General features: G+C 39.1%; 1 protein-coding gene across 1 annotated transcript in view; it reads left to right on the forward strand.

The window, feature by feature from the left end:
- pigg (phosphatidylinositol glycan anchor biosynthesis class G (EMM blood group)) overlaps positions 1-13,818 on the forward strand; it is a 75,987-nt gene that overhangs the window by 22,965 nt on the left and 39,204 nt on the right. Inside the window, exons 6-8 of the mRNA XM_030397093.1 lie at positions 985-1,197; positions 8,637-8,854; positions 9,853-10,137. Coding sequence (XP_030252953.1) covers positions 985-1,197; positions 8,637-8,854; positions 9,853-10,137 — 716 coding nt within the window. The remainder of the gene's footprint in view (positions 1-984; positions 1,198-8,636; positions 8,855-9,852; positions 10,138-13,818) is intronic.

Raw genomic sequence — 13,818 nt, forward strand, 5'->3', positions numbered from 1 at the left:
AACCCTCCTGATGGTCATACCCGCAGGCCTTTATACAAATATAATTACCTGGATTGTTTGATGCTTCTCTCAGATTCAGGTTTTCTGTTTGAATTCAACTTTAATATGACCCTGATTCTAATCAACAAAGAAGATGTCACTGATGCACTTGGTCTTAATTAATAAAGAGAGTCAACTTTGGAGAAAGGTTCAACCACTCTCGTCATTTTCCTGTGACCGTAGCTTGACTGTCCTGATGGGACAGAAATGCTGCAGCGACTGTGATTTGAGTGATCTGTCCCAATTAGATATATTCTACATAATCACTGGCTTCCAAATACCAGGATGGCATGGGATTGTTCACTGCTAGTGTTTGTGTCAGGTTAATGACTTTAGGAGAAGGAACTTCTTTTTCAAAGTCATCTTGATAAGTGTTTCTTTCAGACGAGCTGTTATTGTTTTGAAGGAGGAATCTTCCACCACAGACAGTACGAAAATTGAGCATCTCCTTACATCCATCGTGTAAATACTTTTTATCTGTAGATTGAAGAAATAAAATATGACTTTAGTTCTTACAAATATACCCATTTTGCTTCCTGGTATCACAGATTGATGCAGCACAATTGTGATTCATCAATTGGTTCATTTTTAAAAGCTTTTTAAATTTCCTGTGTCTGACAAAGAGTACAGAAGGTGGTGCATTTTAACGTTCAAGTATTTTTGCAATAAATAGATATATATATATATATATAAAAAGACAAACTTGTTCCTTAATATAAATTCAGGTTGAACAGGTTCCTTGAAATATATCAGCAGGAAAGACATCACAGTACTAGACTCAATGATTGACAAGTAAAGGCTAGAAAACAACACAGTGAAAAAAAGGTAGTCAAGGGAAAAATGCAAAGAAAAATGCATCTAATTCATGTTTCATTATTCAACTATCATGTATTGCAGGTGCAATAGATCCTCAGTGTTTTGTTTCTTTCTTTCTTGCCCTGTCAGTGGGGATGGAGAAGCCCGGAGTCGTAGAGCAGGTCGACTTAACCCCGACCCTGGCCCTGGGACTCGGCCTGCCCATATCTCAAAACAGCGTGGGCCGCCTCATCCCCGGTGTCTTGGACGAAACCTCACTACGAGACCAGCTGCGCTTCCTGCATCTAAATGGACACCAGCTCAGCTGCCTGCTCAAAGACAGCATACTCAACTACGAGAAAGGTGAGTCACACATTCACTGCGTCCAACTTGTAGACTTGTTAAATCCCAGAAAGGCAGGACCTTGCCTGACAGGGAGTCTCATCAATATGCTATCAGTCCTTGCTGGTGACCATACCTGTGTCTACTTTTTTCTTTGCCCGCGGCAATGTGACTATTGCCCATTGTAGGAAAACAAAGGAATTTAAGGACTGATTCAGTCCAAAATTAGGACGCTGTCATTTTTTCCTTACACTTATGTCAGTCAGACTGTACTGAATTTGCTAGAACTACCAAGCACAGGTTTAGTCAGTTCCCATTACACCATCTCAGCTTTCTCACAAAATATTGAAGGCAATGTGGCCTTACCTTACTGATACTCCAAAAAATACCACACATTACCCAGAGCAGTAATCACTCACAGGTATTATAATCCAAAAGTTTTTTCCTCATAACTAGCCGCAAAATCCCATTGACTGACACCTAATAAGTAAATGAGTTAGCTGAACTACGAGAGTGCTTTAGTAATGAGTCCTAAAACCTGGAAAACAATTGGCATTCTTGTGCTTCAGGTTCCCTCTTGTCAAAGTCAATAAGTTTTTTTAATGGGTTTTTGGTTAAACACCTGAAACATGGTCTGCTTACCACAGGCTTAAGAAATTTGCACTTTTTATTCTATGACTTAAAATAATACACCATTAAATGTCCCACAAGGGAATTATAAAGCGCATATGTGAAAAAAGGGCGGTTCAAACAAGTGCCTAAATGAGATTACAGAGAATGTCTGGGACATTAAACGACATCATGCTGAGACTCATCAACTCACTAGTCCATCTTCACAGACCTGCTTAAGTTACAAACTATTCTAGCTCTTACATTGAAACCTGTAGACTGATTAATTTATAGAAAATTCATAAAATGTGTAGTAAGACACTTGGTAGTGGTGATGTTTAAGTCATAGAAACCACACTGTAGTCTGTTTATAGCCTAACATAACTATAGCTTTTTACTTCCAGTGATTTAACCAGGACGATGCAAACTTCTGTATTAGCCTATGTCATCCCTACAGCACTCTTGTTATTATTTTTCTATGAACAATCACTGAAATGAATATGCTGGTTGTCTCTTAGTGACAAACCCACTGAGAATTATCACCTGACTGTGCGGTTCCCCTCAGCTCTATAGGGCGTTTTAGCAACTTTCAGCTCATTGTTTTATGTGGGCTGCTCAACCCTTTTTCAATGTTTTTTTCCAATGACAAAGCTCTGACAAACCCATTGTATGTGACCTGTCCACAACTATGCAACAGGCAGAGTTAGTGATTAACTAACATAGTGGAGCAGACTAAAACAGTGTTTAGTGTTTAAAGGACTTCATCAGGTGTCTAAAAACATGTCTTAAAATGAATGGATGTCTTGCTGTGTGTTTGCTGGATGTGTATACTGTATAGGCAGCTGAATGCTAACACTTTGCCATTTGGACTCTGAAAACTGATAATATGTCAATATGGTGCCGCCCCCCCCCCCCCCCCCCCCCCCCCCCAAAAAAAATTGTTAATGCTTGTTGAAAGAAATAACACAAAATGTTATGTCAGGTCCTCATTACAGTAAAAATCTGTACACTTCACATAAGTCATTGAGATAAGGCATTCTACCTCAAACTAGCAGCATTATTGTATTGTTTAGATTATAGTTTTATTTGCATTCCAGTCACAGTTTTGTGCATGTAGTGTTTTCACAGAGGAAACACAGATGGCACAGATTCAGGTTGACTCAGAAGTGGTTTGCTGTAAACAGACGTCCGTCTCCTCATTATTCCCACCATGCTGACAACTGCATCAAAGCAGCTTCTCAGAGCGTTTAACCTGCAGCAGTCTTATTAAGATGAGGATAGACTCCTCTTACAAGTTCAAAAGATTCACCAAAGCTCAGATCCTTTATTAAGAAAGACATGTTTTGAAATTTAGATTTCAACGTGTTGGAGATTAAAAGAAATCCATTTAAACACATGCCGTTGTTTAGTTAATGGTCTCTAATGGTTGTTAACTGATTGAAAATATTCATCCTGCAGTTAGATAATCCTCCAAATGTTTAATCTACCAGCAGTTTGTAGTATTTTTTTTTGTTGTCAGATAAATCAAACATGCATTTACAGTACGTATGTTGCTGAAGGCTGCAATAATACAATGACCATGCTATATGATACAAAAGAGTAGGTTTATGTAAAAGATATACTGATCCTAGCTCCAACAGAAACCAAGTATCTGAGTAAGAATTGGGCAAGCCTGTTCTGAACATGGTGGTTCCTGCTATGTCAGGGGTGGAAGTGTGGAAAATCGGTATACTGATTTCTTTAAGTCTGTGATTGACTGACCTTACAGCTGGGAAAAATCCACACGGGAGAACCACAAACAGTCTGTGGTCTGTTCTTGAACATTAATGCTGCCCACTCTTTGTGCAAATTCATGCACATATCCTCACTGAATTTTACTCCCTGCTTATAGCTCGGGGTCACACTGTTTGTCAGAGTTATCCATCTTGCAGCGTCTCCCCCACGCCTCTTATCTGTCTCCCCCTGCGTCTGTCTCTCTGTTGCTGTCCTTCATTTTCACAAACATTTGATACACCAATGGCAGCAATTACCATTGCTAATGTTTGATCGGCCGGAAGTAATTTATCTTATCATTTTAAGTGAGACAGAAGGAAGGAGGCAGAGAGAAAAGTCTTTAATAACTTGCCAAACAAACCAGTTTTTCAGACATGTGGCATTTGATTTAAACTTTCATAATCTTCACAAAAACATTTTTTTTTGCCTTAGCCTGGATTTTTGTTTTTGACTGAAGCAGTTGGACCATGAACATGGAATACTTCTGACATGATGACAAAATAGATAATAGGTAGTGTCAAGGCTGCTTACAGGTCTGCAGTCACCCACCCTAATGAGAATGCTCTGAATGCAGAAATAGGCCCAAAAACAGCTACAACAAACCTGATAACCAGAAAATGATGAAATTACATCCTAGATGTTAGAAGTCCAAAGCAAACATTAATGGACTCATTTAGAATAATTAATCTGTTAATCTATTAATTTGTAGAATAAACTAGTACTGTTCATTTGTTTTTCGAATTGGTTCAAGATTCCTGTATATGAACAACTGGGAGGTGAAGAGATGGGAGGCCGCATGGAAGATGGCAATGTGTCCTACTTTTGGTCTGTTCATACTGAAACATCTCGTAAACTTTACAATGGATTGCCATGAAATTTTTCACGTGATTTCCATGTACCTTCATGGATTCCACACAATGAGTTCTAAATTGTTCAGATTTGTGGCTTTGATTAAAATGTCTCAATTGGATGGATTGCAATATTATTTGGTACAGACATTCTTAACACCCTCAGGGTGACTTGTATCAAGCAGGTCAAAATTGCCTCACTTATGACCAAACCCCTGCACAACTAATCACATTCCCATCAGCCTCAACTGTACTTTCTGTTTACTGTTTTAGCAAATGTCGCATGCTAACATGCTTAACTAAGATTGTGAACATGGTAAGTACTTTACCCTCTTAGCAAGATGATGAATATTATTCCTTCTTAGCATCAGTAGATTACCGTTGTCATCGTGCATACATTAGCAATTAGCTAAGTACAGCTTTACAGAGCTGCTAGCATGGCTGTAGATTCTATGGGCTCTGACTGATAGCTGGTGCAAATTGGTGCACAGTGTCATTGCATTTCTGACCAGTGCAGTTTTCACAGCCAGCGCCCATGTTGTGTAAGTAGCAATGTGGCTGTGCCCATCTGTTCACCCCTGTGAGCATCTTAAATGAGGTGTGGTCAGGTGCATTGCTTGCAAATTGCTATCTTGAGGCACTAAATACCTGGTCTAAAGTCTGAACAGTGTCACTGCTATTTTAAAGGTTTACAACACGCATACACTCTGCTTAATTGATTTAAGAGGCTACTTCCAGTCATTTTAAACCTCTCCATGTGAGCAGCAATCAGCAGATATCATGGTTTAAACATTGAAAATAAAAGCTGCAGTTGCAAAGTTGACAGGACAGAGAAAACTATCCAGTTGAAACTGAATTTAACTAAATAAATATCTTTAGAAAGCTCTGATGGAGCTCTAGATTTATAGTGAGGATGGCTGCTTTACTTCATACAATACCCTTGTATGAATGTGAACTGTCTGTCACCCTCTGAAATGTAATGACCACAGAACAGTAATTAACAATAGAGCCTGACGAAAGATGATTTGAATTATCTATCAAGTTAAACTGCTGTGCCTCATACGTAAACTCGTGCAGTGTCTGTCTTAATAGAGAGATGCACTTGTCCATTCTACTGCTGGAGGATCACTGCAGGTAATTTCACGCGTCGGCATCCCATCCACTATTAATCAGAATGATAATATTAATGACCCGTCCCACCTGATCCTTTCCTTCACCATTACATATTGATGGGATAGATGATTGGGTTACAGTTGAGGCAGATGGTCCAGCAGCCAAGGACCACATACCTGTACCTCAGTGAATACAAGTGCGACTGTCTAAATAGCAATGCGCCAGATCCTGGCATACCTGGCTCTTAAATTGAATGAGAGATAAAAGTGATTTAATTTATTTTACGCCCAAAACACACCCATGACTTATTAAGAGTCTAAATACAACCCCTTGCTTCTTACTTTGCACCCAGATTATCCAGCAAAAGGGAGTTATGCCCGAAATGCACTTGTTCCAGCTCATTTGAATGGGGTCCTTTGTCTTATTAAAAAGTTATTCTTATGTTATTTCAGTATCAGATGCTGTGAAAAAAACAAAAAATAAACTTGTCTTTGGGCCCTGTTTTCAGGACAACTTGATGATAATAATCAGTGCATGTTGTCTTCTGTGTCTCATGTTGAACTGTCTGAAAATAAACTGACACAAACTTATGAGTGTGGTTCGCAGCATGTTACATTCTGAACTAGATGTGAAACAAACTACTTCCTTTCACATTAAAAAACTTACCGCTCTGGCAGCACAATTTTCACTCTATTTTGGTCCCTGGTTTCCATAGCGATGGGATGAAATGGAAATTATTTCAGCAGACCTACATTTGGATGTGTTGATTTTTTTTAATTCTGTCCACTTTGGTAATCATGAAGCTGTTATGCAGAGGAATTTAATAGTTGTCACTGCCGGGAAATTCGCCTGGGATGATATTTTACGTAGCATGCCTGTTGGACACCTGTTAGGGTCAAATCTTACTGGGCAGGAAATAAGTTGCGTGAGAGACAGTTGCCTTCTGTCTGAAAAGGATTGCTGATTCAGTATTCAAGTATGTTTCATCAGGGGTTCCAAAGTACTTAAATTGAACTCTTGGCTTGAGCGTGCCATTTTAACTGGATTATCATTTTATCATTATTGTGCAATGTCTTTTAAGTTTTTGCAACCACTCCTCTTTGTCCCAAAGTAAGAATAACCTGACAAACTTTACAGTAATATTGTTAAAAGTTCTGCACAACTGGTGATAGAAGGTTGTCCTGCCTCTACATCTGTCTCAACCATTTATGTGTTGGTCTTAATGGTGTACCAAAATAGACCATATTCACACAGCAGCCCTTTTCCCCTGATGTTTACCTCAGGGTAGGAAGCTTGAATGCTGTGATAATGTTGTACTGCTTGTTCCAGGTTGCAAGTTTTTTTAAACATTGGGAATGTGCCAAATTCTTCCATTTAACAATTGCCAATTGATTAGCAACTAAAAAGTTGCCAATAAGAATCAGGTGGTATAATGGGCCTTCTTCAGGGTAAACAACATATGAGATCTACTATAATACTACTACTATTACTAGTACTGCCACTCACAGATAAAATCCTTAATAGAATTTTCCATTATTTTTAAAGTTCTTCTGATGTTATACCCCAGGGTTGTATCAGAGACAAGACCTGTGTCACAATAATCTAAATCTATCTATCTATAGTCTAGTCCCAAATTTGTGCGTGGTTTCTGATAAGCATGGCCCACTTAAACAACATTTTGAAATTCCCTTTAAGACTCATTTATAAATCCATCAATGTCTGCCTTGAATCAATCTTCATATTGTGTTTTTCTTGTGCTTCTAACCTCAGGCATCTTGGAGGGGCCATTAACCAGTCCCTGTACTTTTAGACAGATGAAACATGGCCAGGGCCATCGATATTGTATGATTCATGCCTGTGGCTTAAGGTTCTAATATTTCTACCAACCCATCTGTCTGGCAAAGCCACAGTAACTATTTATCACTCCTTTGCCTATGCTGCTAAGATAGGTGTTGCAAAATATTGTTACTAGAAGTGTGTGTGTGTGTGTGTGTGTGTGTGTGTGTTTGTGTGCACGTGCGTGCGTGTACGTGTGTGTTTGCACACTTCACTGATGTATACCACAAATCAAACCTCCACGTTGCTTTGTCCTTGAACAGGCTCCTAAAGCACTGAAGTGAAATGAATGCAGGCTTCATTTAATCTGCTTTGAGTAAACATGTGAATGAGTCATAGCTTGTCATCGTTAGGATCCTGAAAAATGACTATTTCTTGTTGTGTACAGGATTAAATGGCTGCTACTACAGGCATATTATGTTTTCAGTTTAAGGGACATTATCGACACAGGAGACAGAGAAGGAAAACACTGAAATTTAATAGATTTCCCAGTCAAAACATCCACCATGCATCAGAATGATTGATGAAGTCAAACAGGATTAGTGAACATAAGGAAACCAATATTTGGAAAATGCCTGTATTTTCTTTATGATGAAATACAGCAGCCTAGGCAGCAGTAGAGGATACTTTTCTGAAAGAGACTCCCTTCTGCCTTTGCTTTTCTTTACTTTTTTCATGGTTTAGTTTGTTTTTAAATCAGATAATAGTAAAAAAAAAGAAAAAAAAAAAAAAAGAAGTGGTATCCTGTACCGCACCATGGTTGTTAACTGTTAATTGTTAAGTTGTCCCAATATGGTGACAGGCTGTTTATATAGACATACCCATAAATAATGCCACCATTTATGGGAAAGAGGAGAGGCTGTTTGGTTTTATGAATAAGTTTAATTGTCCTAATACATCTAATTGTATTGGGTTTGTAAATACACAATAAAATGAAATAAAGCTTATCTATCTATCTATCTATCTATCTATCTATCTATCTATCTATCTATCTATCTATCTATCTATCTATCTATCTATCTATCTATCTATCTATCAGAAAACTGTTAATGAGATGCTGCAAACGTACTTGTCATTTTGCCAAATCTATATGTATGCAATAGCTGCTACAGCTCCAACAAGAAATTTTACAGAATTGTCTTGCACAATTAAGCCAAGTCTTGATAAGTACCTGCCAACAAACATCACTGTCAAGTATTCCTCAACATACGGTCACTCTAAAGCCATATAAATTGCACACATTAATACCGGTGTCCCCCTTCCCATTTGTCGCTGATCCAGAGGCAGGCTTTGAGCAGTTCCGTGTTGCAGAAAAGGCTCATGGGAGCTGGATGAAGCTCTACCTGGAGGGCAACACTTCTGAGGTGCTGACCAACATGGGCAAAAAGGTCCTGAAGCAGTATCTGGAGGCCCTTGCTGCCATGAGCTCGGCCCTCAGCAAACAGCTGGGCAAGTACGACTTGTACTCCATGATTGCAGGCATGGTGTTTGTGTTTCAGGTGAGTACAGAGGTATTTCATTCATCCTAAAGGCTAATACATTGGTGTAGAACACTTTTCATCATGGTACACATATTCAGCCTTAACTAGGTGCTTATTAGCATTCAAATTAGGAGCATATTTGCTCTTTTTTTGTCGTTATAAAGCACTTTTTATTAATGCCTTATTTTACAACTTTTGGGCCTAAAGCATAATAAGATGATTAAAGGTACAGTATGTAAGATTTGCCCACCTGTAGAGTTCATACTCAAAAGAAATAAGGTGGTAGCATATCACTAAAATAACTGATAACTGTTAACTGTAGCTAGTTAACTCAGAAAGCTGTACAACTAGCTGTGTGCAGTGGGAGCTCAGAGCGCCAGGTGGTGTTTATACCACTAACACAGGAGCATTGGAACCAAGTTTAGCCGGTGCTAACTGGCTAGTATCGCTAATTTCAGAAGACATCTCTGCAACTCAGTGCATAAACGTCTTTAACATAGTGTCAAAACTGTTATATCTTCACACTGTTGATAGTGTGAGTTCTTTATGTTTTCATATGCAATTCATACAAATTGCACCTTTAAGTAATATAAGTATTTCAAGGGGCACTATGTGGTTTTGGAGAAGAAATTCAAATGTCGTATTATAACCTCATTAATTATTTAACTAATTTTCATTAAGAACCATGCCTACATTCGAAAGCTTTGTTTTTTAATTGAACAAATACTTTGGATAGTGTTATTTTCAGCCGAACAAAACCGAGGAGACAAAGCTTTGATAAGGTGGATTACCATTAAATATTAATACCACAAACTCATAACAAAACTTTAAACATGTGATATGTGATTCCATTGCTTGTAACTTCCAAAATGAAGAGGAATGGGCTCAAGTGTTCACATATTCTGGTCAGGCCATGCTACCTTAGGTTTCTGTAGTTGTATCAGTTGATAAAAAAAGTCCTGAAAACTCTGTCTTCCCTTCTCTCTCCATTCTCTCCCTTCGTCCTGGCCCTGAAGCTCCTGTTGGTCTTACTGCTGGCTATGCCTGAAGCCCTGAGTGGCGAAGCAGCAGTGGACCTCCCTGTTCTCTCAGTCCTGCTCTCCCTGCCTTTCTACCTCTTGTGCCTGCTGCTCGCCTCAGTGCACGTCTTGGTGTGCACATCTGCCGAGAGCTCCTGTTACTTCTGCAGCCTCTCCTGGGGTCTCGTGTTTGCTGCTGTTGCCTTCTCCTCTGCAATGTTTTGTATTCTGGTCTCTATGGCAGCACGCCAACTCCCCCTGGGCCCCAAGATTCACGGGAAGGTGAGTTTTTGCACCTTGATATACCACCCAAACACAGGTACAGATTGTGACAGATGTTACAGTTGTATTCACATGTGCTTTACCTTTATCTACATACAGTCAGCTGCATGTAAAACATCAATAATCAGTTCACCTGATGTGTGATCCCTTTATAACAAAAAGCATTGTAGGGACAAGTGAGTACAAATATTAAATGTTTGTGAATGTAGTGAACGCTTGATGGAATGATTTGCTGCTGTTTAAAAGATAGATTTTTGCTCTTATGTTTGAATATTTCACTTCCTGTGGGTAGAGAAGCATTACCGTAGAGACGATCAGAATTTATTTGAGAGAAAATCTACTAAATCTACCGAGGCTCAGGGAGGATGAGACGGTCTTGTCTATTGTACCCCCAACTCTGTGATTTAGCTAAGTTAGCAAAGTCTTTACTAATGCAGCTTCAAATCACTTGAATGTTCTTGTACTTTGAAACAAAGGCCAGAGGAAAAGTTTTAGTAGATTTAGTAGCGAGTGCCTCTTTCAGCAACATTTATTTCAGCCAAATGGTGCTTGGCTGTATGCACACCTTGCCATATGTTTTTTTCATGGAGGTTTGTAATTAATTACTTCACAGCAGGGGTTCTCAAAGTGTGGCCGGTGGGCCAATGGCGACCCTGAGAAACATTTTGTCAAGCCCCCAAAACTGACATGAAATGCATGTTATATTTCAACCATTCAGTTTCAATACTTCCATTTTCAATAGCCTAAATTCAACAAACTACTCCGGTACTGTGTCAAACTTCACCCCCCTAACAAGCATCCGTCAGGTAAGGAATGACTTCTGGTTGCATAGCAACTACTGGCACCTTCTGAGTGTTGCAGGGATCACTTTCTGTCATCAATCCTAGTGCGGTATTTCGGTTTAAGACCAGGCAGTTTATTGTGGAAGATTAAAGCCACCATGGAATAAATGCTGTATGTTTGAGGAGAAAATGTGGTGGAAAATAGAGCAATTTTAATGTCGGAGCTCGAAGGAAGAAAAAAAAAATTGATGGACCCAACAGGCAGGAGAGTAATGGTGGACCGCTCCTCAAGCCTTCCTGTTAAGTCGTACTCGGGAATCGACACTTTTTGTCTGCCATGATGGCAACGCGCTGCTAATGTGAGTTGTTGAAAAACCTTTTTAGTAGACTCTGTTTACACAAACAATGTTCTCAATGCTCGTGTTCATGTGTAGAGACCCTGGTGATACTACGAACAAAGTTTCATGTTGTGTCGAGCCTTCTTAGTGTTTTAAAAATGGCGATTTTGATGCTAGCGTACGAGTGCCCGTAGCACTCCATTGAAAATTAGCTTGCCCAAAAACGAAACTACGGTAAATCTTAAAAGTTTCTCTTTCATCATAATTATGCTTTTACATATTCAATCACAAATAAAGCCTAGATTGCTTTTTGGCGAGAGTTTCACTTTCATCGAATGCACCAAGGGAGAATGTAGCAGGGACTGAACACGTGCTCTGCTGCCACATTGAAGGCTGGAAGTACCAGCGCCACTTCAGCCAGAGTTTTGAGGTTAATCCTGCAAGCATTTGCTACTGTACACCTGGAGGAAATCCTGCAGCGTGCGCTCCCTCTGCGCCAGGAACACATCTGTGCCAAATGTGTGACCTGCGATGGTCACAGCTTCGCTCCAAGTCTTTTAGTCTGTAGGTCTTCAACATGGCGTCAGGACCCTGATAGTGAGGGGTGGTCTAACAAGGTGTTCTACATATGTTGATGAAAGTTCTCAGTCATCCAGGTCATGGTAATTCTAAGTGCTGTATTGTAGGCAACTGGACTTGTTTCCGTGTCTTGAAGACATTTCAACTCTCATCAAAGAGGATGCCTCCTTCAGTTCTAACTAACTGAAGGAGGCTTTAAACCTCTATAAAACTCCAGCGTTTAACTTTTAAAGCCAACAGCACAACAAAGGGCCCATTATATTATATTACAGAAGCTGCTGCAGGATTAATCTTTGTCCCATGCTCCCATTGTTTTCAAAATCCATTAAAACCAGGTCACATTTCTGAAAGACTCCTCCGCTTTGATGAACATAATCCATCATTTTAAATAGCATATGTGTTGTACTATTTTTTAAAACAACTTTATAACCCCACTATCATTGCACTCATATCAGAAATGTTCCGGTCTACCAGACTTGAATCTTCAGATATCATTGTGCGTCTCCAGCAAAACGGTGCCTTCCACTCTGCATTACAGCCAGAGGAGGGTTACTCCAGAGTGGCATGATGGGGAAAGTGAAAATTGTCCTGTCAACCTCAACTATCAGCTGCATTGTAAAGTCATATTAGAAAATGCAGTAGCTGTGGTGTTCAACATAAAGTAGCCTGTAATATCAGTGCAGTAGTAGACTGTGGATGTGTTAAGAGGACTGATACACTGTTTCCAGATAGCACCCAGTTCATTATAGTGAAAGATGTTCACTGTGCACTCACACAAAATAGTTTCAGCACTCTCCGGACCCACTGGTGTAGTTGCAGTTCATCTTGATGGTGTTATTAATTAAACAATAAAAACATTATAGCCTTCATGATGGAGGATTTATTAAAGATTGCATGCGCTTTAGTTAGGTTCACTTAATAAACTGGCAACTAGTGTAGTTCTTCTTTGGCTAAGTCGATCGACTTCCTGCTGGCTCCTTCTAACCTTTAATGGACTTAATCGCTGTGTATATGTATAAATTTTTTTATAATATAAATAATCATGTTGAGATTACAGCCATTTTTTAAGTTTTTAAGTTCAAGTTATGTGTCCACACTCACAACAGACTTGCTGAAGGCATTATGTTTCATTTATAGACAAAACATGATGCCTCCAGTACGTTCGTCCATATGTCTATCCATCCCAGTCTTGTGAACGAGATATTTCAGAAATACCTTGAGAGAATCTCTTGACTATGTCTTGAGGAAGTACTGACCAGAGCTTTGATGCCAAAAATCAAGGTTACTGTAGGGAAAAACACATTTTTGGTCATAACTCAACAATTCTGATAACTAAAATGAAATATTACACAAAATCCGAATAGGATAAAATGATAAAGATATGACATTCTATATTCTAAATGTCTGAAGTTTAACTTTTCTGACCATTATTTAACGCCATAACTCAGGAACAGCAACTTAACTGATGGTCGGAAGCAAGAAGATAATTCTAGTGTACCATACAATTAGTCCTGCTGGAGTTTACAGCTTTTTCTTATTCATATGATTGTCAATGGGAAATGTGTTTTGGGTCACAACAAATCTGCAATTATGGCCACTATGTCAAAAATCATCAAAATGTCAGCTGTTTTAAAAGCACTTTGAAAATAGCAGAATCTTATTAACTCTGTGAATGAAATGGACTTTTGTACAACAGATAGAAGGAGGGTCAGGCTTCACTAACAGCTTAATAATGATTGATGCATTTACAAAAACATTATCAGCTGACTGAGTGGAAAAGCAAAAATAACATAAACGTGACTTGCACTAGTAAAGTCATCACAATTACAAACTCTGTTTCAAAGTTAATGAACGGTAGTTTTCAACATAGTCAGCTGTAAACAAAACCAAAGAAAAGAGGCCACATCATGTGCACCAGACTGTCAGTGCAAGAAGAAAAATCATTTAACGTACAGAGTTGACGGACGAAGAGGATCAACAGT

This window comes from Sparus aurata, chromosome 18 (assembly GCF_900880675.1).
Source record: "Sparus aurata chromosome 18, fSpaAur1.1, whole genome shotgun sequence".
NCBI lineage: Eukaryota > Metazoa > Chordata > Actinopteri > Spariformes > Sparidae > Sparus > Sparus aurata.